The 26724-nt window shown below is 39.9% G+C and overlaps 1 protein-coding gene across 2 annotated transcripts in view; it reads left to right on the top strand.

Moving 5' to 3' along the window:
- LOC121385773 (serine/threonine-protein phosphatase 2A 65 kDa regulatory subunit A alpha isoform-like) overlaps window positions 1-26724 on the top strand; it is a 50131-nt gene that overhangs the window by 18249 nt on the left and 5158 nt on the right. Inside the window, exons 4-13 of one of the 2 annotated variants that reach the window (XM_041516551.1) lie at window positions 525-666; window positions 2598-2688; window positions 3715-3862; window positions 5047-5202; window positions 10560-10674; window positions 11938-12094; window positions 12927-13149; window positions 20215-20275; window positions 21216-21370; window positions 25374-25516. In XM_041516551.1, the coding sequence (XP_041372485.1) occupies window positions 525-666; window positions 2598-2688; window positions 3715-3862; window positions 5047-5202; window positions 10560-10674; window positions 11938-12094; window positions 12927-13149; window positions 20215-20275; window positions 21216-21370; window positions 25374-25516 (1391 nt within the window). Of the gene's footprint in view, window positions 1-524; window positions 667-2597; window positions 2689-3714; window positions 3863-5046; window positions 5203-10559; window positions 10675-11937; window positions 12095-12926; window positions 13150-20214; window positions 20276-21215; window positions 21371-24002; window positions 24373-25373; window positions 25517-26724 lie in introns of those variants that run through there. The other variant, XM_041516550.1, reaches the window with a different exon arrangement.

Raw genomic sequence — 26724 nt, 5'->3', positions numbered from 1 at the left:
ATTAATAAATAAATGTAATCATCAGTTAAGATGTAACATGTATGTGTTGCTTTTCCAACAGTGGCTATAGTGGCAACTTTTGCGTTTAGCTCAATGTTAATTTTTCATGTTTGGCTCTTCGTCACAGACCGTTAGCTACATGTACATACATGCAAGTCCACACCTCACAGGTTACGGGGAACTCAAACATCAGATTTAACCCAACATTTTAATGTCTTTTCAAACCGAAACTTAACTACAAGTAAAGCTCACACATCAGATTAAAAAAAAAGAAGAAAGTCTTTTCAAATCAAAACTTACCTACGATGCTTGTGCAAGTTTCAATCTAACTAACGTCATAAAATAGTTAATTTTGGTATTGCTAATTTCACTACTTTGGCATCGAGGTCAAAACCATTGAGAAGCCAAGTAAATCATAGAACAATTAATTTTCGTAGTGGCCATTTCATTGGATAGTGTGGTTTTGGCATCTAGTTATCACCATGGAGAAGTATGGCTTATGTGTTTAAACTTGTGTTTTGCAGCCACCTCTGGAGAGCTTGGCGACGGTGGAGGAGACAGTGGTGCGTGACAAAGCGGTTGACTCGCTGCGAGCCATCGCGTCTCAGCACTCGCAGTCAAATCTAGAAAACCACTTCGTTCCGCTCGTGAAGCGCTTGTCAGGAGGTGGGTATGCCAGTACACAGATGTATCCAGGTATTCTGTGGGTCAGATCATATTAGGCCCCTTCCCAAAAGAAAGTAGCACTGAAAATGCCCAAATCTATTGTAAAAATTTCCAATATATGTATACTGTAAACTGTATTAATATTGCGACGTGTTTTTTTCGCGAATGTATACCTTAGCGATGTGTAAATTTCGCGAACGACCGTTGACAGCTCAAAAAAAAAAAGTGGATAAAGACAGCTCACTGTAATTGTTATAAAGTTACTGTCTGTAAATCAATATTCTGTTATCCTACATCAAGCAACTGTGCCTGGTACAGATTCTATAGAGGGGATTAGGCCCTACCCACCTCACCTGTATTAGAATCACAACTCACAGCTTCAGTTGTTAACTGTTAACACCCTTTGGTAGATAAAACAAAAAACGATTAGTCGCCATCGATTGAAGTTACATAAAACAATTAACGATTAGTCGCCATCAAGGAGAGCTCGTGTATAGGCTGTGCCTGTTGAGTGAATTTTTTTGGTGAATTTTATTGTCAATAAAATATTTCAAAACAAAACAAATTACTTTAAGCACACTACAAACTGGAAAATAGTGCGTGAGTATTAATTTCGCGACATAAGGTTGGACGCGAACGACGCGAAATTTATACGCACGCATGTTTTTCACGGTTTACAGTATATATTATATAAATTAATTTAGCAGTGGTGTACTGCATGATTCAGTAGCCTGTGATAAAATAATCCAAGTAATGGATATAGTCTTCGAAATTTCCAAGGGATCTTTTATGTGCATTTTCTCTCAAAGACAGGATAGCACATACCACAGCCTTTGATGTTACCAGTAGGGCGTATTGAATGATGATCAATTAATCATCATTGCTATTGTTGGATGTAGTCCTCAATATTTCCAAGGGATCTTTTTTATGCATCTTCTCTCAAAGACAGGATAGCACATACCACAGCCTTTGATGTACTAGTCATAGGGCAGTGGTTGGGATGGGGAAAACCCAATGGGTCTGCTGGGGGGGGGGGGGGTTTCCATCCTCAAACGAGTACTCTACCAACTAGTTTACTCTGATTGTAATGACAGCAATTGCAGTGTAAATAAAATTTTAAATCTTTAAACGTGAAAAAAGAAGCATACAAGTAGCAAAATGGCAGAGGTAGAAAACTGCATGTATTTTGCCATATGCAGTCTCAGCGAAGTCAATATTGGTGAGAGCATTACAGTCTCATATATGGAATCTGTGTCACAGTATTAGTGTTTTCACAATTTGTGTCTGGCCAGAATTTGGGAGAAATCAAACATTAATTAAAGGTAGGAGAGTAATTTATCGTAGTTGTTAACGATTTGGTTCGGATTTGAATGTTTGTCAAGTTAACTATATTCTTCAAAAAAAGTAGGGGAACTCTTATTAGAATTTACAATTGCCAAAATGGTAAGGTATTGGGGAATGGTTATATGATAATAGTGAATTAATTGGGCAAACATTACAACCAGTAGTTCAGTATTACAGTAGGTTTTATGACCACCAAAAATCTTGAAGGACTATTGGGGTCAGAAGTGAAATTTGAAAGTTGATGGTTTTTATCAGTAAATCGGAAATTCAAACAATAAAAATGACTAAAATCAAAACAATAACAACTGTATGATAAACAGAATGAAAAAGATTGACAGAGATAATGTTCCACAGTGATTAATGGACCTACCTGGAAATTGTCAAAATCGAGAATGACACCCCTCTGCGTGATGCACGTGCAAACTATGGAATGTGTTTCGATGTGTTGATAAACAGACCTGAACGTTCTTTACTAGGATGTCTGTGGTCAAAACGTATGTTCGGTCTAAAAGTTGATATTAACATTAATATTTCAGGTTCCCCTACGTTTTTTGAAGAGTGTATTGTTGTTTCTCTTTTCCTTGCAGGTGATTGGTTTACGTCTCGAACGTCGGCATGTGGTCTGTTTTCTGTCTGCTACCAAAGAGTATCGAACAATGTCAAAGCAGAACTTCGGCAGTACGTTTCTTTATGGCTTTTTTATCTATGATCGATCCTCATCGGTGGGCCCATTGAGCTATTTCTCGTTCGGCCAGTGCTCCACAACTGGTGTAACAAAGGCAGTGGTATGTGCTATCCTGTCTGTGGGATGGTGCATATAAAAGATCGAAAAGAGCCCATGAAGTGGCAACAGCGGGTTTTTACTCTCAATATCTGTGTGATCCTTAAACCATATGTCTGACGCCATATTAACCGTCAATAAAATGTGTTGAGTGCGTCTTTAAATAAAACATTCCTTCCTTTTTTATCTGCCTGCAACCCTGGGCCCATTATTTTTGAAACGATCTAAGCACTACGATATTGTAAAACTGTCGTGGGCTATGGTGTGTGTTATTGTGAAGCCATACTGTTAAAACATAGGGCTCAACTATCAATAGTTTTGATAGTATGCATAGTGAAATCTAGTCTACAACCAACGCATACATTATTACAAATAACTAAGTACAAACACAGACATACATACAAACACAAACATATGTATATACTTACGCACACTCACACAGACACACTCACAGAGACACACTCACACAGAGACGCATGCACTCGCGAACATACACCCACCCACACACTCACACATTGGAAAACTGAGGTAATATCTGTTCATGTTACTGGTGTCAAGCAATTTAAGAAGTCACAATACTATTACAATTATTACAGTATTGTAACTATGGCAACACTATTGTAATAGTAAATCTGACCCATGCTTTTGGATTTCATGGTAACGATCATTTCCTGTACCGTGTCGGTAAAATCACAGAAACAAAATTACGTTTCCCATGATTATTATATGAGTACGACTATTCAACAAAAATAATATATATAATACTATTTTTAAAACAGTTTTCGATGGGTTCCCATGATCACAAGGCACGGAACCGATAAAGTGTGTCTCATGAAATGTGAAATGCTATGGCCTGTGACCGCAATAGTCACCCCTACAAATAGGCGTTGTTAATCACACATTCCTTTCCTTTGTGTTTGCAGACACTTCAAGAACCTGTGCAGTGATGACACGCCCATGGTGCGCCGAGCCGCGGCAGGCAAGCTGGGAGAGTTCGCTAAGGTCGTCGAGAAGGATTACCTGAAGTCTGATCTTATACCCCTGTTCACAGCACTGGCCCAGGACGAACAGGTAACTCGCGATTTATATTTATATAGAGACGATTCGTCACCAGTGTCGTTTAATATGGAAAATATCAACCAAGTCTATTTATCTTATTCCCCTGTTCACAGCACTGGCATAGGATGAAAATACGAAACGGGCTTTATATTTATATAGAGATGATTTGACACAAATGTTTTTATGTGATGGGTCGTATTATGGTATGGCGTTGTCCATCTGTATATTCATCCGTTAACTTTTTCTTGTCTGGACCATATCTTGCATACAGATGCATACAGGACCATCAAACCTCACATGTAGGAACAACTTGGGATGGTGGTGTGTCACATACAACTTCTAGGTCACTGATACAAATAAATCAAATAATTTGTCTCTATTCTGAACATCATACGAAAATTTGTTTATCCTTTGAAGAAGTCAGGACTTCATTAATTAAACAGCACCTTCTCCAATGAATACAGTATAATCTGTAGTTGGTCCAAATCAAATTGTTCATCCATCCCATTGGAAACATTTCACATAATTAGAATTGAATCATACCCGTAACATATTCATTAATATCTGTTGTTTTCTATCAAACTCCTGATGGGCGTCGTTAAACATATTCTATTTTGTGTTTTCGTGCTGGGGTGTCGTTAAAGTTTAACGTCTGTTCTGTACTCTTGACGGCACGCCACATTTTGGTAGAGTGTAATCATCTCAAAGAAACTAGAAAAGATATTTTTCGATTCCATCCAGAACTTCTGTGACAATTTCTACGTGATACTGACTTTTATTCACAATTTTAATTTTACCTGTCTCTGATATTTGTATTTTTCCCCACAGTTTTGTATTGATGTTGATCATCACTTAAAGGGGCGGGACGTAGCCCAATGGTAAAGCGTTCGCTTGATTCGCGGTTGGTCTAGGATCAATCCCTGTTGGCGGTACCATTGGGCTATTTCTCATTCCAGCCAGTGCTCCACAACTGGTGTAACAAATACCGTGGTATGTGCTATCCTGTCTGTGGGATGGTGCATATAAAAGATCCTAAGCTGCTAATCGAAAAGTGTAACCCATGAAGTGGCGACAGCAGGTTTCCTCTCTCAATATCTATGTGGTCCACAACCATATTTCTGATGCCATATAACCATAAATAAAATGTGTTGAGTGCATTGTTAAATAAAACATTTCTTTCTTTCTTTTTTTTCCAGGACTCTGTACGTCTGCTGGCCGTGGAGGCGTGTGTGAGCATTGCGTCCCTCCTGCCGACCGACGACACCGAGCAGCTGGTGATGCCGACGCTGCGACAGGCGGCCGAAGACAAGTCGTGGCGCGTCCGGTACATGGTTGCCGACAAGTTCACAGATGTAAGTCCACTCAGCGGCCATTTTGTTTTTCCAAATACAGCGATATAAGTTGGCCCAGCAGTCGTTTTGTTTTTCCAAATACAGCGATATAAGTTGGCCCAGCAGCCATTTTGTTTTTCCAAATACAGCGATGTAAGTCCACTCTGCAGCCATTTTGTTTTTCCAAATACAGCGATGCAAGTCCACTCCGCAGCCATTATGTTTTTCCAAATACAGGTTAGACCAAATCAATTCCTATTGCCGATAATGTTAACATTTACTAATAAAACTTATATAAGCAGCGTTTCAACACACCCAGGAAGTACAGCAATAGAAAGTGTGGCACCTCACATCTAATCTAGCTGTAAGAAAATGGGGGGTCACATATCATTTAAGAGATTTAATTTATGTTTTTAATAGCAACCGTCATTTTTGCTGAAAATTGCAGTTCCATTTTTGGGGGTACCCCGCATTAGTTTCAACCTCTGGTATATACTGCATAACAACTGTATAACAAATAAAAGTGTATTTATTTATTGTCAATGGATAATAGTATTTGCACAAATAATCAATGTCACATATTACTACCAATCACACCCACAGCTGCTTTTACTCCGTAAATATTTGACGGTGCACATCGAACCTTGACACGGTACTCTCTTCTTTGGTACTATGCAACCTACAGCGATGCAAGTCCACTCCGTAGCCATTTTGTTTTTCCAAATACAGCGATGTAAGTTGGCCCAGCAGCCATTTTGTTTTTCCAAATACAGCAATGTAAGTTGGCCCATCAGTCATTTTGTTTTTTCAAACACGGTGAAATTCCTCAAAATTGGAGGTTTTTCTTGGTCTCGTTTTAAGTAGTGGTTTCAGAATATTTCTCTTGGACCAAATATCTCTTAAAGAAATACAGTAAGACCCATCAAAATCGGAGGTTTTTCTTGGTCCCATTTTACTTACCGGTTCAGAATATCTCTCTCAGACCAAATATCCCTTAAAGAGACAGGTCCTAGTTTTTAAACACTGCAGCATATTTGTCACTATTGGAGCTGTTTATGATCACTGAAATCAAACATTACTTATATTGTATTCTTCAGATTACCCGTGTCCATAGGGCCTACAACTGAAGTGTTTCTAATACCACAAAATGCATTTTTCATATTTTTAAAAACTCACGTGCATCTGAGAAGTAACGATTCTGGAGTCGTGTTTTAGTCTATCTTTAAGGGTGTTTCAACGTCACACTCTTGTTTCACTGTGTTGTATCCAAATTTGTTACGGTTTTGTAAATTAACCACACTTAGTGTCCATTTTTACGTGTTGAAACTAGGGGTCTAGGTGAACAATATGCCTCTTTAAAGATATACAATAAGACCCTCTCAAAATCAGAGTTTCTTCATCGTATCATTTTAAAAATCATCACAGGAGTTTACCTCTTTTGTACCAAATACCCATTAAAAGAAGACCTTTTCCTTGCTTCAATGGGTGTCCAGTTCAGAGGGCTTTTATTTTATTCCATTTTCAAAAGGAATTAATCTGATTTTGTTAGGGTGGGGCGAGACGTGGTCCAGTGGTAAAGTGCTCGCTTGATGCGCGGTCGGTTTGGGGTCAATCCCCATCAGAGGGCCGGCCCATTGGGCTATTTCTAGCTCCAGCCAGTGCACCACGACTGGTATATCAAAGGCTGTGGTATGTATTATCCTGTCTGTGGGATAGTGCATATAAAAGATCCCTGGTTGCTAATCGAAAAGAGTAGCCCATGAAGTGGCGACAGCGAGTTTCCTCTCTCTATATCTGTGTGGTCCGTAACCTTATATCTAACGCCATATAACCGCAAATAAAATGTGTTGAGTGCGTCGTTAAATAAACAATTTCGTTCATTTCCTTTGTTGGGTGGTTCCAAAATGGACCACAGGATGAGTAGGAGGGTGAGTTCTATAAGCCGTATGGATCTGCTACAGCCAGGCTTTCTGCCAGAGGGGAAAACGGGTATGGGGCCATACTTAAAAATATTTGCAGATTTTTTTTTTAATGCCTCTTATCATTATTGTATGATTTTTTTAACCCTAACCCTAAACCTAACCCATTTTCTTTCTGGGTGACAGCAGGTGCATGCAGCACACACATTCAATTCCATAGGACCGGCCTCGGTGGCGGCGTGATTAGGCCATCGGTCTACAGGCTGGTAGGTACTGGGTTCAGATCCCAGTCGAGGCATGGGATTTTTAATCCAGATACCGACTCCAAACCCTGAGTGAGTGCTCCGCAAGGCTCAATGGGTAGGTGTAAACCACTTGCACCAACCAGTGATCCATAACTGGTTCAACTAAGGCCATGGTTTGTGCTATCCTGCCTGTGGGAAGCGCAAATACAAGATCCCTTACTGCTAATCGGAAAGAGTAGCCCATGTAGTGGTGACAGCGGGTTTCCTCTCAAAATCTGTGTGGTCCTTAACCATATGTCTTGACGCCATATAACCGTAAATAAAATGTGTTGAGTGCGTCGTTAAATAAAACATTTCTTTCTTTCTTTCAATTCCATAGTGCCATACCCAAACATTTCTTTTCGGGCAGAAACCCTGATAGTTTTGTATTTTTTTTAATGAATACTTGGTTTAAATGAAAAGTCCTGATCTTTGGAACAGTGAAGAATGTTGCCGCTTATGGAGTTTGTTTTGTTTTTATCCTACACACATGCAAAATGGATATCCAGCTGGTAGGGACACATTAACAAAAGGATAATCAAATATAGAATAACTAAGAATACATCCTGTCACTGCTTGTTTTACATTACGAACTGATTTGTTTTACAGTTACAAAAGGTCCTATGATTATGAAGGATGTTCTGGTCTCTACATGTTTTACTTTACAAACTGATTTGTTTTACAGTTACAAAAGGCCATCGGTCCCGAGATTACGAAGAACTTTCTGGTCTCTGCATGTTATACTTTACAAACTGATTTGTTTTACAGTTACAAAAGGACATCGGTCCCGAGATTACGAAGAACTTTCTGGTTTTTACATGTTATACTTTACAAACTGATTTGTTTTACAGTTACAAAAGGACATCGGTCCCGAGATTACGAAGAACTTTCTGGTCTTTACATGTTATACTTTACAAACTGATTTGTTTTACAGTTACAAAAGGCCATCGGTCCCGAGATTACGAAGAACTTTCTGGTCTCTGCATGTTATACTTTACAAACTGATTTGTTTTACAGTTACAAAAGGCCATCGGTCCCGAGATTACGAAGAACTTTCTGGTCTTTACATGTTATACTTTACAAACTGATTTGTTTTACAGTTACAAAAGGACATCGGTCCCGAGATTACGAAGAACTTTCTGGTCTTTACATGTTATACTTTACAAACTGATTTGTTTTACAGTTACAAAAGGCCATCGGTCCCGAGATTACGAAGAACTTTCTGGTCTCTGCATGTTATACTTTACAAACTGATTTGTTTTACAGTTACAAAAGGCCATCGGTCCCGAGATTACGAAGAACTTTCTGGTCTCTGCATGTTATACTTTACAAACTGATTTGTTTTACAGTTACAAAAGGCCATCGGTCCCGAGATTACGAAGAACTTTCTGGTCTCTGCATGTTATACTTTACAAACTGATTTGTTTTACAGTTACAAAAGGCCATCGGTCCCGAGATTACGAAGAACTTTCTGGTCTCTGCATGTTATACTTTACAAACTGATTTGTTTTACAGTTACAAAAGGCCATCGGTCCCGAGATTACGAAGAACTTTCTGGTCTCTGCATGTTATACTTTACAAACTGATTTGTTTTACAGTTACAAAAGGCCATCGGTCCCGAGATTACGAAGAACTTTCTGGTCTTTACATGTTATACTTTACAAACTGATTTGTTTTACAGTTACAAAAGGACATCGGTCCCGAGATTACGAAGAACTTTCTGGTCTTTACATGTTATACTTTACAAACTGATTTGTTTTACAGTTACAAAAGGCCATCGGTCCCGAGATTACGAAGAACTTTCTGGTCTCTGCATGTTATACTTTACAAACTGATTTGTTTTACAGTTACAAAAGGCCATCGGTCCCGAGATTACGAAGAACTTTCTGGTCTCTGCATGTTATACTTTACAAACTGATTTGTTTTACAGTTACAAAAGGCCATCGGTCCCGAGATTACGAAGAACTTTCTGGTCTCTGCATGTTATACTTTACAAACTGATTTGTTTTACAGTTACAAAAGGCCATCGGTCCCGAGATTACGAAGAACTTTCTGGTCTCTGCATGTTATACTTTACAAACTGATTTGTTTTACAGTTACAAAAGGCCATCGGTCCCGAGATTACGAAGAACTTTCTGGTCTCTGCATGTTATACTTTACAAACTGATTTGTTTTACAGTTACAAAAGGCCATCGGTCCCGAGATTACGAAGAACTTTCTGGTCTCTGCATGTTTTACTTTACAAACTGATTTGTTTTACAGTTACAAAAGGCCATCGGTCCCGAGATTACGAAGAACTTTCTGGTCTTTACATGTTATACTTTACAAACTGATTTGTTTTACAGTTACAAAAGGCCATCGGTCCCGAGATTACGAAGAACTTTCTGGTCTTTACATGTTATACTTTACAAACTGATTTGTTTTACAGTTACAAAAGGCCATCGGTCCCGAGATTACGAAGAACTTTCTGGTCTCTGCATGTTATACTTTACAAACTGATTTGTTTTACAGTTACAAAAGGACATCGGTCCCGAGATTACGAAGAACTTTCTGGTCTTTACATGTTATACTTTACAAACTGATTTGTTTTACAGTTACAAAAGGACATCGGTCCCGAGATTACGAAGAACTTTCTGGTCTTTACATGTTATACTTTACAAACTGATTTGTTTTACAGTTACAAAAGGCCATCGGTCCCGAGATTACGAAGAACTTTCTGGTCTTTACATGTTATACTTTACAAACTGATTTGTTTTACAGTTACAAAAGGACATCGGTCCCGAGATTACGAAGAACTTTCTGGTCTTTACATGTTATACTTTACAAACTGATTTCTTTTACAGTTACAAAAGGACATCGGTCCCGAGATTACGAAGAACTTTCTGGTCTTTACATGTTATACTTTACAAACTGATTTGTTTTACAGTTACAAAAGGACATCGGTCCCGAGATTACGAAGAACTTTCTGGTCTTTACATGTTATACTTTACAAACTGATTTCTTTTACAGTTACAAAAGGCCATCGGTCCCGAGATTACGAAGAACTTTCTGGTCTTTACATGTTATACTTTACAAACTGATTTGTTTTACAGTTACAAAAGGCCGTCGGTCCTGAGATAACGAAGAACTTTCTGGTCTTTACATGTTATACTTTACAAACTGATTTGTTTTACAGTTACAAAAGGCCGTCGGTCCTGAGATAACGAAGAACGACCTGGTCCCCGCGTTTCAAAGTCTCCTCAAGGACTGCGAGGCCGAGGTCAGAGCTGCATCAGCACACAAGGTCAAAGGTCGGTGCATACTTTTGTCAAATCTCAGATCTTAAACATGCATTTGAATCCCGTTGGCTCGAACCCTGTCGGTGCTTGAGAAAATGGTCGACCCATCGGGTAGTTTGACCTAACCATTAGGTCAACAATGTGTACATGTAATTTGGGACTTTGTTTTTGGTTCGAGTGTTGCGGTGTATTTGACCATTTCCGAGTTTGACCATACGAGATTCTACTATAGTATTTCTTTTTTGACGGAAATGAATTCTTTTAAATAAACTCTGTTAATGTTGATCCGTATTTATAGGATATTAAACTCGCTTCCAATACATATCGTGTTTATGTCCCTTGTGAAATAATTTTCACTGTCGCTAGCTAAAGCTTGTGATGATTGAACATTATTTCACTCGGGTGCACTGGCTGGAACGAGAAATAAGCCAATTGGCCCACCGACGGGGATCAATCACAGACTGACCGTGAACCGAGCGAGCGCTTTAACACTGGGCTACGTCCCATCCCCCACCCGCTAAATAAATGATTTTTGAAATGATTATTCAGGTAACAAAAAGGAATACTTTTCATCAGATAGCCATCGTCATCTAACGCAAGTTTCTTGCTGTGAAAATTAAATGGAACATTTATAGAAAAAAAGTTTGATTTGTTTAACACATTGTGAAGCACACTGATTAGTTAATCATAGGCATTTGAATGTGAAACATTTGGTAATTCTGACACATAGTCTTCAGAGAAAACATGCTGCACTTTTCCCATTAGCAGCAAGAAATCTTTTATATGCAATTTCTCACAGACAGGATAGCACATACCACAACCTTTGACCAGTTCTGGTGCACTGGTTGGATCAAGAAAAAACCCAATCAGCTGAATGAATCTACTGAGGTGATTCAATCCTGTGACGCACCTCAAACGATAGCATTTATTAAAATCTTAACCAGCCTCGGTGGCGTCGTGGTTAGGCCATTAGTCTACAGGCTGGTAGGTACTGGGTTCCATAACTGGTTCAACAAAGGCCATGGTTTGTGCTATCCTGTCTGTGGGAAGCGCAAATAAAAGATCCCTTGCTGCTAATCGAAAAGAGTAGTCCATGTAGTGGCGACAGCGGGTTTCTTCTCAATCTGTGTGGTCCTTAACCATATGTCTGATGCCATATAACCGTCAATAAAATGTGTTGAGTGCGTCGTTAAATAAAATATTTCTTCCTTTTTTTAAATTAAAATCTGCCTGACCCACATGATTTTTTTTTTTTTTTTTTTTTTTTCTCTGTAGAATTCTGTCAAAATCTGACGTCTGACACCCGGGAGACAATCATCATGACGAACATCCTGCCGTGTGTGAAGGATCTTGTGTCGGATGCCAACCAGCATGTCAAGTCGGCACTAGCCTCTGTCATCATGGGTCTGTCGCCCATTCTCGGCAAGGAGAAGTAAGTCGTGTCATCGGGGAGCTATCGAGACGTCCTGAGAGTCCGAATGTAGTCCCATTTCCAAAAGAAAGCGGCACTGAAAATTCCCAATTTCTATGCTAAAGATGCTGTCTCTGTCTCAGTTCAGTCTCTCTGTTTCATCTGTCTAGACATCCATCCATTAGCCGATTTAAAAAAAAAAAAAATTGCTGGGGTGTCTTTACGCATTCATCCATCCCAGCTTCCCTCCATCGACAGTGTTAACACAAAGACTACAACTCTTGTTTTTTATTTGACATCCATCCGTCTCTTCATCGATCCATCTATCCAGCCTTCCAGCCAGCCAGCCAGCCACAGGGTTTCACATGACGCAGGAATCCTGTGTATTTGACGCAACATTTACCTAAAATACTCCTAAATAAAATCTATGTGCGTCTTCTGACTCTGTTCCTGGCCCATCCATCCATCCATCCATGCCGCCCTCCCATAATCGACCGTGGTAACACAAAGACTGCAACTCTTGTTCTGTTTTCACACCATGCAGCACGATAGAGCATCTTCTGCCCTATTTCTGACCCATTCATCCATCCATCCATCCATCCATCCATCCAACCATCCAACCATCCCAGCCTCCCTCCCATAATTGACAGTGGTATCACAAAGACTACAGTTATTGTTTTTTTATTTGACACCGTGCAGCACGATAGAGCACCTTCTGCCCCTGTTCCTAGCCCATTCATCAGTTCATCCATCCATCCATCCATTCATCCATCCATCCATCCCTCCATCCATCCCTCCTGACAGTGGTAACATAAAGACTAAAGCTCTTGTTTGTTTATTTGACACTGTGCAGCACGATAGAGCACCTTCTGCCCCTGTTCCTGGCCCAGCTGAAGGATGAGTGCCCCGAGGTCCGTCTAAACATCATCTCGAACCTGGACTGCGTCAACGAGGTGATTGGCATCACGCAGCTCTCGCAGAGTCTGCTGCCGGCCATCGTGGAGCTTGCCGAGGACACCAAGTGGAGGGTCCGGCTCGCCATCATCGAGTACATGCCGCTCCTAGCAGGACAGCTGGTAAGTTGTAGGGATGGGACGATTATTCGATGGTACCGAAAACCGCAGTTTTAGGCCCACGGTTCGTTGCACTGTTTCCCAATTTGCAAACTGAGGTTCGTTTTGATTTGTAAAAAGAAATAACTAATTAGTGACGTCGGATATCTGCTTTATATTGTATTAAATTTATAATTGTAACTGAAATAGTGTATTAACGTATAAAGAGCCAAAACTAAAAAACACAAAAATGGGAACAATGTAATAGCGTTATTTATGAATGGGTTGTGATAGACTGAAAATGTCAGTTTGGATTTAATCTAACATTACTTTAAAGAGAAACATTTGAGACCATGTCTGTTGCAACTGTGTTTCCTACATGAATGTTTAATGTTTGTATATTGAGTGTGTCCCCTTGAAACAGTGACTTAATTAAATTTGGATTTGTTAGCCATTAGCGGACAAGTGGCCTGATTCAAGGCTAGTTACTGTATTTGTACATTTCACTGTTTGAGACGCAGTCTGGTTAGCGGGAGTACGCTGATTCGTGCCAGATATCAGTTTTGAATATTCTTTCTGTTGTTGTCCTGGGTGTATACTACCAAATCAAATCCCATAAACGACAATAGTAACATATGCGGCTAAAACTCCTACCTGCAACGTATCAACCGACATAAACGCCACGGATATAAATACTACCACCCCTTACACTTAAAGTGAATCAGAAAAAAATGGGGGTCAAGCTGCTCGTTTCTGAGATAACGGGTAGCGTCTATGACTACCCTAGTTTCGCACAAAATTCGAGTACCTTTTTTTTACAGGTACCCCCATACATGTTTCAAGCACAAGGCTACTTGACACATTGGTACTAGATGAAATAAAATTGCACATTTATTTTACCCAGACGAAACTATTATTTTTTACAACCAACACACTCACATTTATAACCAATCACAGGACTTGTGGTGTTCACTTCTCTATCAAAAGTTGGGTGCACCTCGAACTTTGACCCAGCCGGAAGTTATTTGGTTTAGTTCTACCTTCTGTGATAGAACTGTAATTATTTATGCACAGTATGTTCTTGTGCCCCATTAGTTGGATGATATCTGTAGGTGGAACGTTGGATTGTCTTAGTTTTTGGATGATGGTTTTTCGAGCTGTGTGATTTGTAAAGCATTTGTTTGGCAAGTCCCCTTAAGAGCCATTGTGGACATCATTTTTTACAATTTTCGTTCACCCATTTTTGCTTTTGAAGACCATTTTTCGGATTTGAAATCTGTGAGTGGGATTGTACGAGTTGAAATGTAAAATGGATCGCCGCTGTTTTAAGAAATCTTGTGAATGTCTGGAGGCATACACTTTGTAAATGTAAACAGGGTTTCTTGGATCCTCGTCACCTGCAGAAGAAAACATTTTGGGACATATCTGCCGTATGTCGGTTAAGTTTTCACCATTTCTCGTCTTTGTTTGACGTTCATTGAGCTTGAGATACCCGGTGCCGTTGTAAGTTATTTTTAATACAACATCGCCCCATTGAAGATCGTAGTGTTGAGACACCATGAAGCCCGAAATGCATGCATTTGCTATTCCATAAAGTGTTCATTAATGATTCTGGGGTGTCGGACCTAGGAGTTTATTTTTGTACAGCATGTCAGTTTCGGAATCGGTAAGTGGCTGAACTTTGTTCCCTTTCCTTTCTGTTTTAACTTTCTTTGTTTTGTTTGAATAGCGCCACGCGTCCGGTAGAACTTGACGTCGGTTGAATTCATTAGTTGGTAGCTGGGGACGAGACGTAGCCCAGTGGTAAAGCGTTCGTTTGATGCACAGTCAGTTTAGGATCGATCCCCGTTGGTGGACTCATTGAGCTATTTCTCGTTCTCCAGCCAGTGCTCCACAACTGGTGTAACATTACTAACAAAGGCCGTGGTATGTACTATCCTGTCTGTGGGATGGTGCATATAAAAGATCCCTTGCTGCTCATCAAAAAGAGTAGTCCATTAAGTGGCGACAGCGGGTTTCCTCTCTCAATATCTGTGTGGTCCTTAACCATATGTCTGATGCCATATAACCGTAAATAAAATGTGTCGAGTGCGTTGTTAAATAAAATATTTCCTTACTTCCTTATTTGGTAGCCAGTGCGAACACGTTTAAAATGTCGGTCGATGCTACTTCAGTATACCTCGCAACCACGCAGATTCATGTTTACGTATTTAGGTCACTTGCTGTCTTTTTTAAAGTATTTTTCTTTTGTTTGCCAGCAATAAAATCATGTACAGCATTTTCATCCATTTCTTCGTCCCAATTTTGTTTGACATTTGTCGCTACCCCTTCACCTGTAGGAATTTGGTTAATTTCGAGTCTTTCATCAGTTTCCATCCTTTCGCATTCAAGGTTTTCAAGTTCATCAAGTACCTGCGATAGTTCTAAATAGGTCACATCGTTCGAAAATGTTGTGATATGTAGAGAATCATTTTCATTCCACAAGACGTCAAGGATATGGTCATTTAATTCATCCATTTTGACAGCAGACGAGATATTGTGCCATACAGAATTTTGTTTAAATATATAAAGATTATTTTACATAAAGTAATATTATATCTGTTTAAAAAAAATATTTTCAAACATTATTTTGTAATAACTTTATACTTTTAGTTTTAGTCTTGTTAGGTTTGTTATGATTTTGGTATTAGGGTCAAAGGTCAACATTTCTAAGAGCCACGTGTACGTGACGTCACATCATGTATGACGTCAAAAAGTCATACTTTGAAAGTATACATGTACTTTTATGACTTTGCTTTAATGAGTCATCATAATCCGTCAATAGAAACAGTGGTTGCAAGACAAAAACGTTTTTGCACCTTACTGGTAATTCCAATGACCCGTAAAGTATTTCGGCCAATCACAGCATTCGATTCCCTTAAACCTGACATGTTTGCATGGGCGATAGGTGCCCTTCGGATCCTGCACAGAACCCGCAAATGTCTTGCCGGGACCGTAAAAATTGTAACATTCCAAAATAGGGACTGACCTCAGTGATTAATCCACAGAGAGAATAAACATTTTAAGTATGTTTCATCCCAGTTGTCAAAATTGAAAAATGTAAAGACTTGTTAACTTCAAGAATTATAAAATGGAGCCCAGTGTCCGTCATAGTAACTTAAAACGATTCAGCATCGCTAATTTCCGTAAGTTTTTATCCGGACGAAAGTGTCTACTACTTTGCACTTTTTTCCTTTGTTTTTAAAAATAAATGTATATATATATATATGTATATACACGTGTGTGTGTGTATGTACATGTATGTATGTATGTACACATATATATACAGTCGAACTTCGTTAACTCGAAGTTGAAGGGGACGACGAAATAGTTCGAGTTTCAGGGAGTTTGAGTTTTCGAAATTCGTACAGCAGACCCCAAAGTGAAACTGCATTGTAGTATTATAATTATAAAATTATGTTGCAGCAGTGTAGAGAGGGGGGATGTCGTCATCGGGGTCAACGTCGTCGTCACCGTGTTTTTAACGTCAAACCCAGCATGGTGGAAACAGTTCTTTATCGTAGTTCTATAACGTATCACATTGCAACAAGCTTGCTGCATGAGATTTCATGCATCTAAAACATTTAGTTTTAACTCGGTTTCCGAATCAACAGCTGATATATAACGGAGAATAACCCTCTTTCTGTAAAAGACTTTTAAATTCTGGATTATTCCCTGGTCCATAGGTTGTGTTTTTGATGTGGTGTTCGGTGGCAAGAAGGCAAGTTCAACTGATTTTAGACCCGCTATTTTGGGATGGGCAGGGCAGTTATCCACTACAAGGGCGATTTTTCTCTTTTTGCAGGACATTTCTTTGTCTATTTTATTTACCCAGTTAGTGAAAATATCTGAAGTCATCCAGGCCTTTTTGTTAGCTAGGTATTCAGTTGGTAGTGTTTTAATATTTTTAAAACAACGTGGTTTTTCTGACTTCCCTATGATAAGCAATGGCAGTTTGTCGTTGCCTGACATGTTGGCAGTAACTAGGGCAGTAAGCTGATCTTTACTCTTTTTCCCCCCGTGACAATCTACATCTTTAAATTCAAGGGTTTTGTCTGGCAGAAGGCGAAAAAATATATTTCTGGGTCCTTCCCCAGATTGCTCGATCTCTGATGTATCAGTTTCTAACATAACTAAATGACTAGTAATGAATCATTTTGAATTCACACTTAAATAGCAGATAACAAATTTGACATGATTCACTCGTTTAAGAGAAAAAAGAAACAGCGTTAATTGTTATTACAACAGTTCTTTGAAGATTACAAGACTATCCGTACTTTGTGTAATGAGGCCCGCTGCCGTGTACAAACACCGACAACCAAATGCAGGCACTCGGGGCACTCACACTTGGCTTGGGTGACAATTCATTTTTCTTTAAAGTATTACCGGTACAGTTAAAAGGCTCAGTCACTCCACAAACTTTGAGTTTTGGAAGTGCAATATCCCTTAATTTTTTATGGTGGGACCAACAAATTACTTTGAGAGATAGAGTTTTTCGAATGTTCGAAGTTTGAGTGTTCGAAGTCTGTTATTACTAGTTTGTATAGCAGTTTGGCCGGGACCGCCATTTCACTTCGAGAGATCGACGTTTTTGAAAGATCGAAGTTTGAGTTATCAAAGGTCGACTGTATATATTTCACATCAAATATTTGACATTATCAAAATAATAATCAACATTACAGAAATATGTCTTGACATATATCTTTCTTTTAGACTTCTATAATGTGTACATAACACCCATATATTATGTACTCCAGAATACATAAAAAATATGGGAGAGACTATCCCTGGCAGGGGTGGGGAAAAGCCCTTTTTTCCCGGTCTGGGACCGATTCTCGATCTCTGAGACCGAAATTATTTTTCAAAAACGTGCGTTTGCCGGTCCCACTTTTGTCATTCTTGTCGGTCCGAAGCACCTGTCTGTTTCTATTATAGGAACAAATTCCTATCCGCCAATTGGATCGGCCTGCCCAGACATTGGCATCTTGTGCATGATTTAAAATAATAATAAATAAATAAATAGTGGTCAAAATTGACTGGTGTTTCTGACGTCTGTGATTTTAAAGTCTGCCATAAGTCGGAGCTACAATCAATCTACTGCCACTAGGCTAGACATTTGTCAAAGCCGCTGTGCTGGTCACGAGATAAAACAGACGTTAACAATAGCATCATTCTTGGTGAGAAAGCTACCAAGGTATTACACTCCAATTAAAACAAAGGACCCAGCGTTTGCAACTGGTCACAATCAACACATGCTAACGCCTGTCGGGTCGAGTGTCAGAGTCCGAGGCAAGAGGCTTTTGTGAAATACAAACTGCTTGAAATAGCATAAAATATACTGAAATAATCTATAAATGTGTTTCTTGTTGACTGTTCAATGTAGTGTATCAAATAATTATAAAGGACTTTAAAATTGAAAAAAAGGTTTACACCTCTTTTTTTTTAAAAAGTGGGAGTGAGTTGGAATAGCTAAACCGGCTATCTTTAGAGCCAGGAGAGGTCAAATGTCATCCAATCGGCGACAACGTTATTAATTGCTTTGTCTAAACTGTGCCAGCTCAAGTTGTCAAACGCACCAATGGTGTTATTGTTTATTAATTTTCAGGACTACTGAATACTGGTACTTTTTATACATATATGGGAGTTAAAATGCATAACTTTTATTCCTTTTTTATATTATTTATTCCATTATGTAAAATAAATATAATAAAAAAAAATTCGCTGATGTGATCAAACATTTTGTTTTTCTTTCATGTTTTGATGTTTATCGTTTCGCGTTCATGATTCAAGATAAAAATATACAAATGCCACTATGATTTTGTTTTTAGAACACTATTTGGCAAATATCACCTTTTAAATGATTTTATAATTTTTATTTGTATTCCTTTCTTCTTATCCCTCTACCCCCCTCCCCCGGTAGTGATGACATCAACGTGGGACCGATTGACAATTTTATTTTTCCCCACCCCTGATCCCTGGACCCCCTAGCGTTCTCGCTCCCAAATTATTTTGCCAACTCTCTGAACTCAAATCATGGGGGACATAATAATATTGCCCAAGTATCCCAGACGCAGAACACTAACAAGGCTATGGTAAAAATGCAATTTTTGTTTTTCAGTCAAGATATAATTTTATATTTACAATTGTTTTACAAATGACCATTAAAAATAAAATGTCTTTCTCTTAAAATAGTTTATAAAAATGTATGTATGATAATTGGCATACTTGTACTACTAAGTACCATGAATACATCGAACCGTAGATCAAAAACCGAACATCGAACAGAAAATTTAAAAAGCTGAACTGTCCCATCCCTAGTAAGTAGTGGAGGGGATATCCTCCCCTCCCCCCCCCCCCCCCCTCCAATGTTGTAAATATTTGTTCTACTCTTTAACAGCATGGTTAGTAACTAATAGTACAAATATCTCCCCACACACCATCCACCTACATATGGTCTAGTAAAACAGCTGGTAAACAATTTATGTGTTATACAAGACAAATCTATTTCTTTTGTTATGTAAATGTTTTTGACCATGTGAATTTTTTTCTCCAAAAATCTAATATGCAATTGAAAATCGGATTACACAAAATAAAACATTGAGTCTCACAATTATAGTGGCTAGTACCACCATTAAGTTCGAGCTATGCATAAATTAGACTCCACATAGCTATACATGTAGTTTAAAAAGTGCTGAGGTGTAAAAATTAAATATTCCAGGCGAGGGACGTAGCCCGGTGATAAAACGCTCCCTTGATGCGCAGTGAGCCACAGCTGGTATATATATATATCAAAGGCCGTGGTATGTGCTAGCCTGTCTATGGGATAGTGCATAAAAAAGATCCCTTGCTACTAATGAAATTTTTTTTTCTGGTTTTCCTTTCTAAGACTATGTCGGAATTACCAAATGTTTGACATCCAGTAGCCGATGATTAATAAATCAATATGCTCTAGTGGTGTCATTAAACAAGACAAATGTTTAACTTTAGAATGTTGCTTTCCTCACCTCTTGATACGACATGTATTTTGAAGTGTAACCTTTCTGCTTGCAGGGTGTGGAGTTCTTCGACGAGAAGCTCAACTCTCTGTGCATGACGTGGCTCGTAGATCACGGTGAGTTGTCGTCTTCATGACGTCAGCGTCGCGACGTAGCCCAGTGGTAAAATGTTCGCTTGATGCACGGTCGGTATGGAATTGATCCCCGTCTGTGGGCTATTTTTTGCTCCAGCCAGTGCACCACGACTGGTATATCAAAGGCCATGGTATGTGTTACCCTGTCTGTGGGATGGTGCATATAATAGATCCCTTGCTGCTAATCGAAAAGAGTAGCCCATGAAGTGGCGACAGCAGGTTTCCTCTCTCAATATCTGTGTGTTGTCCTTAACCATATGTCCAATGTCATATAACCGTAAATAAAATGTGTTGAGTGCATTGTTAAATAAAACTTGTCCTTTCCTTTCATGAGGTCATGTCAGCATTATAGGATATTAACGAGCTTCCATTTCATATGTTTATGTCCCGAGTGAAATAATTTTCAGTTGTCAAGGACGGACATAAACATGACATGAAATGGTAGCGAGTTGAATATCCTAGTTATTACCCATAATCTATCTTAATTTATATCACTCAACTCATTTGGTCGACGTTCCTTTTAAAGTTGTAGTGAGCCAGTCAATAATGTCACGAAGTGTTACGTCCCACTTGGCGTTCCAGTGGGACATGTCACTTTGTTTGTACCAAGATATTTGTAACCATATACAGTTGAGTATTGTAATTTACAAGGTAGAGGTATAAACCTCGGCCCTCACAAAAAATATTTTGTCTCTCTGGTTGGAATAGCCTTATCTATACCTCACAATGGTGATTATTGTTGCCCACTGGACAGAATTAGCCCACTTTTACACAGTGTTAGATAAATCCGTCTAGCACCCTGGTGCTCCATGATTTCTACACACGTGTGACGTCATAACTCATGCTTTACGACGACGATTGACGTCATAACTTGTGTTTTTCAGAATTCTGTTGACATTTCATGTTGTATTATTGTTTTCAGTGTACGCGATACGAGAAGCTGCCACCCTGAATCTGAAGAAGTTGGTGGAGAAGTTCGGCTTAGACTGGGCACAGCAGACCGTGGTGCCGAAAGTCCTGCAGATGGCACGCGACCCCAACTATCTCCATCGACTAACCTGTCTGTTCTGTGTTAATGTGGGTCTAACATATTTATTTATTTGTGTTACCTTTTTTTTCCTTATGTTTCTTTCTCTCTCTCTCTCTGTCTCTCTCTCTCTCTCTCTCTCTCTCTCTCTCTCTCTCTCTCTCTCTTTGTTATATTTCTTTATCAGACATTTCTTTTTAGTTTATGCATCTTCTTCAATGACCAAGGAGTCATTCATTGGTTTTTCTTCCCGCCACGCCTCCTCCCGTCTCTCCCCTATCTGCCTCTGTCTGTCACTGTCTGTCTGGTCCCCACCCTCTCTCTTCTCTCTCTCTCCTTCTCTCTCCTTCTCTCTCCTCTCTCTCTCTCTCTCTCTCTCTCTGTCTGTTGGGGGCGGAACGTAGACCAGTGATAAATTGTTCGCTTGATGCACAGTAAGTCTAGGATTGATCACTGTCAATGGGGTCCACTGGGCTATTTCTTCTTCCAGCCAGTGCACCACAACTGGTATATCAAAGGCTGTGATATGTGTTATCTTGTCTCGAGGATGGTGCATACAAAAGATCCCTTGATACTAATGGAAAAATATAGCGGGTTTTGTCTTCAAGACTATGTCAAAATTACCAAATATTTCACATCCAATAGCCTATGATTAATAAATCAGTGTGCTCTAGTGGTGTCGTTAAACAAAACAAACTTTACTTTTGGTTTCCTCTCTTTCTCCCTCTCTGTGTGTCTGTCTCTGGCTGTCACTCTCTCTGTCTCTCCGTCTCTCTCTCTCTCTGTCACTCTCTCTGTCTCTCTCTGACTGTCTGTCACTCTCTCTGACTGTCACTCTCTCTCTCTCTGACTCTGTCTGTCTGTCACTCTCTCTGTCTCTCTGACCTTGTCTCTGTCTGTCACTCTCTCTCTCTCTCTCTCTGTCACTCTCTCTCTCTCTGTCACTCTCTCTGTCTGTCTTTCACTCTCTGTCTCTCTCTCTCCCTCTCTCTCTCTCTGACTCTGTCTCTGTCTGTCACTCTCTCTCCCTCTCTCTCTCTCTCTCTCTGACGCTGTCTCTCTCTGTCTCAAAAACATTAAAATTTAATTGTTTGCACTGAAACGACTTCAAAATTGAAGATTCATAAAAATCTTTTGACAACTATTTAGAGTGCGACATATTTGCTTGTATTATTTTCACACTGCCTAACGACTAACAGTTAGTGCCTATTGTTCTACATCCATCTCTTTTCTAGCCTTTATAGCTAATCCCATGACCCGATTTGGCAAGTACTTTTACTACCGGTACTAGATTGATTTTTGACAAAAGCCACGTTGAATGGGTACAAGTTTATAATTTTTACGCGCATGTATTCACTTAAATGTTTTATGCATACATAAAATAAATCAGTACCGGTAAGTATTATTTTCGAAGGGCTTTTCAAATTTTTATGACATTTTAGATCATTTAATGTTGATTAAAATTAGTCCAAAAAAATCTCAAAAGTTGCGTTTATTAATCAGATGTCCAATTTTTATGTCTGTTATTCCCAATAATTCTGACCAGCATTTGTTCTAAAATACAAACTATGATTCATATCCCAATATTTGGTGATTTTCGTTGTTGGTAAAATGATTAAATTTATTATAAAAATTGTTGTCACAATCAGCTATCGATCCCTAAAAATTATTGCGATATGCTGCCATTGTTGTCAAGCGAAAAATGAAAAGCAAAAGATACCATGCTGTCAGGTAAACTGTTCCCTGTATTAAATTTCTGTTTCGAAGTGAGTACCGTGTGCAAAATGGCAGGAAATATGAATTTGTGGAATGCACTGTATACAGTGTACGGAATATCGACTGGCATGACGTCATGCCTGCAGTAGTCAGAAGAAAAGTGCGGCACGTAGCCCAGTGGTAAAGCTTCCGCTTGATGCGCGGTCGGTTTAGGATCGATCTCCATCAGTGGACCCATTGGCGAATTGTGAAAGCAGTTGGCAAATTTTATTCTAATTTGGCGAAATAATTTAATGTAATAATTGACATTTTAAAGAAAACATCTGTCAATTTCTGCAATTTTTGAGGTTTAATAGACAATTTGGCGAAATGTTTTGCTCAAACAGAGCTAGTCCTGCAGTGCTCCACAACTGGTGTAAAAAAGGCCGTGGTATGTACTATCCTGTCTGTGGGATGGTGCATATAAAAGACCCCTTGCTGCTAATCGAAAAAAAGAGTAGCCAATGAAGTGGCGACAGTGGGTTTCCTCTCTCAATATCTGTGTGGTCTTTATTAAGGCTTAACCATATAACCGTAAATAAAATGTGTTGAGTGCGTCGTTAAATAAAACATTTCCTTCATTCCTTTCGTCTAGGATCTATCCCTGTCGGTGGGCCTACTGGGCTATTTCTCGCTCTAGCCAGTGTACCACAATTGGTATATTAAAGGCTGTGGTATGTCCTATCCTGGCTGTCGGGTGGTGCGTATTAAAGATCCCTTGCTACTAATGGAAAAACGGGTTTCATCTCTACGACTGTGTCAGAATGATCATATGTTTGACAACCAATAGCCGATTATTAATAAATCAGTGTGCTCTAGTGGTGTTGTTAAACAAAAACAAACTTTAACTTTGTTTTTCCTTAGTCAGTCAGAAGGTCCAGTAAGTCCACCATACCAGTTGTTACTGTTAACCGTTTCTATTTGCAGCTGTTAGCCGAGGTGTTCGGGGGGCCACAGACCGTCAAACTGATGTTAACCTGTTTCTGTTTGCAGCTGTTAGCCGAGGTGTTCGGGGGGCCACAGACCGTCAAACTGATGTTAACCTGTTTCTGTTTGCAGCTGTTAGCCGAGGTGTTCGGGGGGCCACAGACCGTCAAACTGATGTTAACCTGTTTCTGTTTGCAGCTGTTAGCCGAGGTGTTCGGGGGGCCACAGACCGTCAAACTGATGTTAACCTGTTTCTGTTTACAGCTGTTAGCCGAGGTGTTCGGGGGGCCACAGACTGTCAAACTGATGTTAACCGTTTCTGTTTGCAGCTGTTAGCCGAGGTGTTTGAGGGGCCACAGACCGTCAAACTGATGTTAACCTGTTTCTGTTTGCAGCCGTTAGCCGAGGTGTTCGGGGGGCCACAGACCGTCAAACTGATGTTAACCGGTTTCTGTTTGCAGCCGTTAGCCGAGGTGTTTGAGGGGCCACAGATCGTCAAACTGATGTTAACCGTTTCTATTTGCAGCCGTTAGCCGAGGTGTTTGAGGGGCCACAGATCGTCAAACTGATGTTAACCGTTTCAATTTGCAGCCGTTAGCCGAGGTGTTCGGGGGGCCACAGACCGTCAAACTGATGTTAACCGTTTCTGTTTGCAGCTGTTAGCCGAGGTGTTCGGGGGGCCACAGACCGTCAAACTGATGTTAACCTGTTTCTGTTTGCAGCTGTTAGCCGAGGTGTTTGAGGGGCCACAGACTGTCAAACTGATGTTAACCGTTTCTGTTTGCAGCTGTTAGCCGAGGTGTTCGGGGGGCCACAGACCGTCAAACTGATGTTAACCGTTTCAATTTGCAGCCGTTGGCCGAGGTGTTCGGGGGGCCACAGACCGTCAAACTGATGTTAACCGTTTCTGTTTGCAGCTGTTAGCCGAGGTGTTCGGGGTCCACAGACCGTCAAACTGATGTTAACCGTTTCTGTTTGCAGCTGTTAGCCGAGGTGTTCGGGGGGCCACAGACCGTCAAACTGATGTTAACCGTTTCTGTTTGCAGCTGTTAGCCGAGGTGTTCAGGGGGCCACATACCGTCAAACTGATGTTAACCTGTTTCTGTTTGCAGCCGTTAGCCGAGGTGTTTGAGGGGCCACAGATCGTCAAACTGATGTTAACCGTTTCTATTTGCAGCCGTTAGCCGAGGTGTTCGGGAGGCCACAGACCGTCAAACTGATGTTAACCTGTTTCTGTTTGCAGCTGTTAGCCGAGGTGTTCGGGGGCCACAGACCGTCAAACTGATGTTAACCGTTTCTATTTGCAGCTGTTAGCCGAGGTGTTCGGGGGCCACAGACCGTCAAACTGATGTTAACCGTTTCTATTTGCAGCTGTTAGCCGAGGTGTTCGGGGGGCCACAGACCGTCAAACTGATGCTTCCCACCATCACCGGAATGGGAACAGACGCTGTAGCCAACGTGCGATTCAATGTAGCCAAGACTCTACAGAAACTGGGTCCCATGTTAGACCCCACGTAAGTCTGTCGTAAAAGTCATAGACCAAACTAGTGAAATGGCAAGATATAGGTATCGTTTTTACAATCATGGTGATAGCAGCGTCAACTTGTTTATTTATTAGTCCCCTACTGGTCCAACCAGAGGGGACTATAGGTTTCATCTCTTTCTGTCTGCCCGTCTGTCTGTCCCACATATAGTTTTCCGGATGTTTGTTTTCGAATGCTTGAATGCTTGAATTTTTGTGTATAGCTTTATCACGTACAGTTACAGATCAGGTTTGAATTTCATGGCAATTTACCAATTTGTGACAGAGTTATGGCCCTTTAACTTAGGAGATATGAAAAACAAAAAAATCTGTACTTTAGTTTTGCAGTGCCTGAAGTTATTGAGGTGAATTTTTTAATATATCTTTATCATGTACTGTTGCTGATCCAGGTTTATCTTTTATGGTGATTTATCCACTTTTCACAGGGGTTTGGCTCTTGAATTTAAGAGATACGAAAAATTGTTGGGTCAGGTAGGGGATGTGTATTGCTTTAGCAGTACTCAGAATACTTGTTTATTTTTATTTTATTATTATAATTTTTATTTCCTTTGTCTCCTTTGACATCTCATTTTCTCCTGATCTAGCAACTCCTCCTATCTTTCAACTACTTTCGCTGTCCCCCTCCACATCCCAGTCCTTGTCTCCCCAACCATCAGCTCCATCACCACGTTACATATCTCAAATCCTAGACCAATGAATAGTGGTTTATAGTTGTGAGATGTAGGCCAGTTGTAAAGCACTCACCTAATGTACGGTCGGTCTAGGATCGAATCATTTCGGTGGGCCCAATGGGCTATTTCTCATTCCAGCCAGTGCACCACAACAGGTGTATCAAAGGCTGCGGTATGTACTATCCTGTCTGTGCGATGGTTCATATAAAAGATCCCTGCTACTAATGAACAAATATAGTGGGTTTCCTCTTTAAGACTATGTCGGGTTAAACCCTGACTGACGTAAATGTCTCGAGTCTGTGTTTGACCGTTTATGACAAATTTAGTGTTTTGCAGTGTTATTCATAGCCATGTCAAGTCGTGACTGAGTCTGTGTTTGACTGTTTATGACTAATTTAGTTTTTTTGCAGTGTTATTCATAGCCATGTCAAGTCATGACTGAGTCTGTGTTTGACTGTTTATGACTAATTCTGTTCATTGCAGTGTTATTCATAGCCATGTCAAGTCG

This window comes from Gigantopelta aegis, chromosome 12 (genome assembly GCF_016097555.1).
Source record: "Gigantopelta aegis isolate Gae_Host chromosome 12, Gae_host_genome, whole genome shotgun sequence".
NCBI lineage: Eukaryota > Metazoa > Mollusca > Gastropoda > Neomphalida > Peltospiridae > Gigantopelta > Gigantopelta aegis.
Note: the sequence above shows the minus strand (reverse complement) of the source record. Positions and strands in the feature narration are given on the sequence as shown.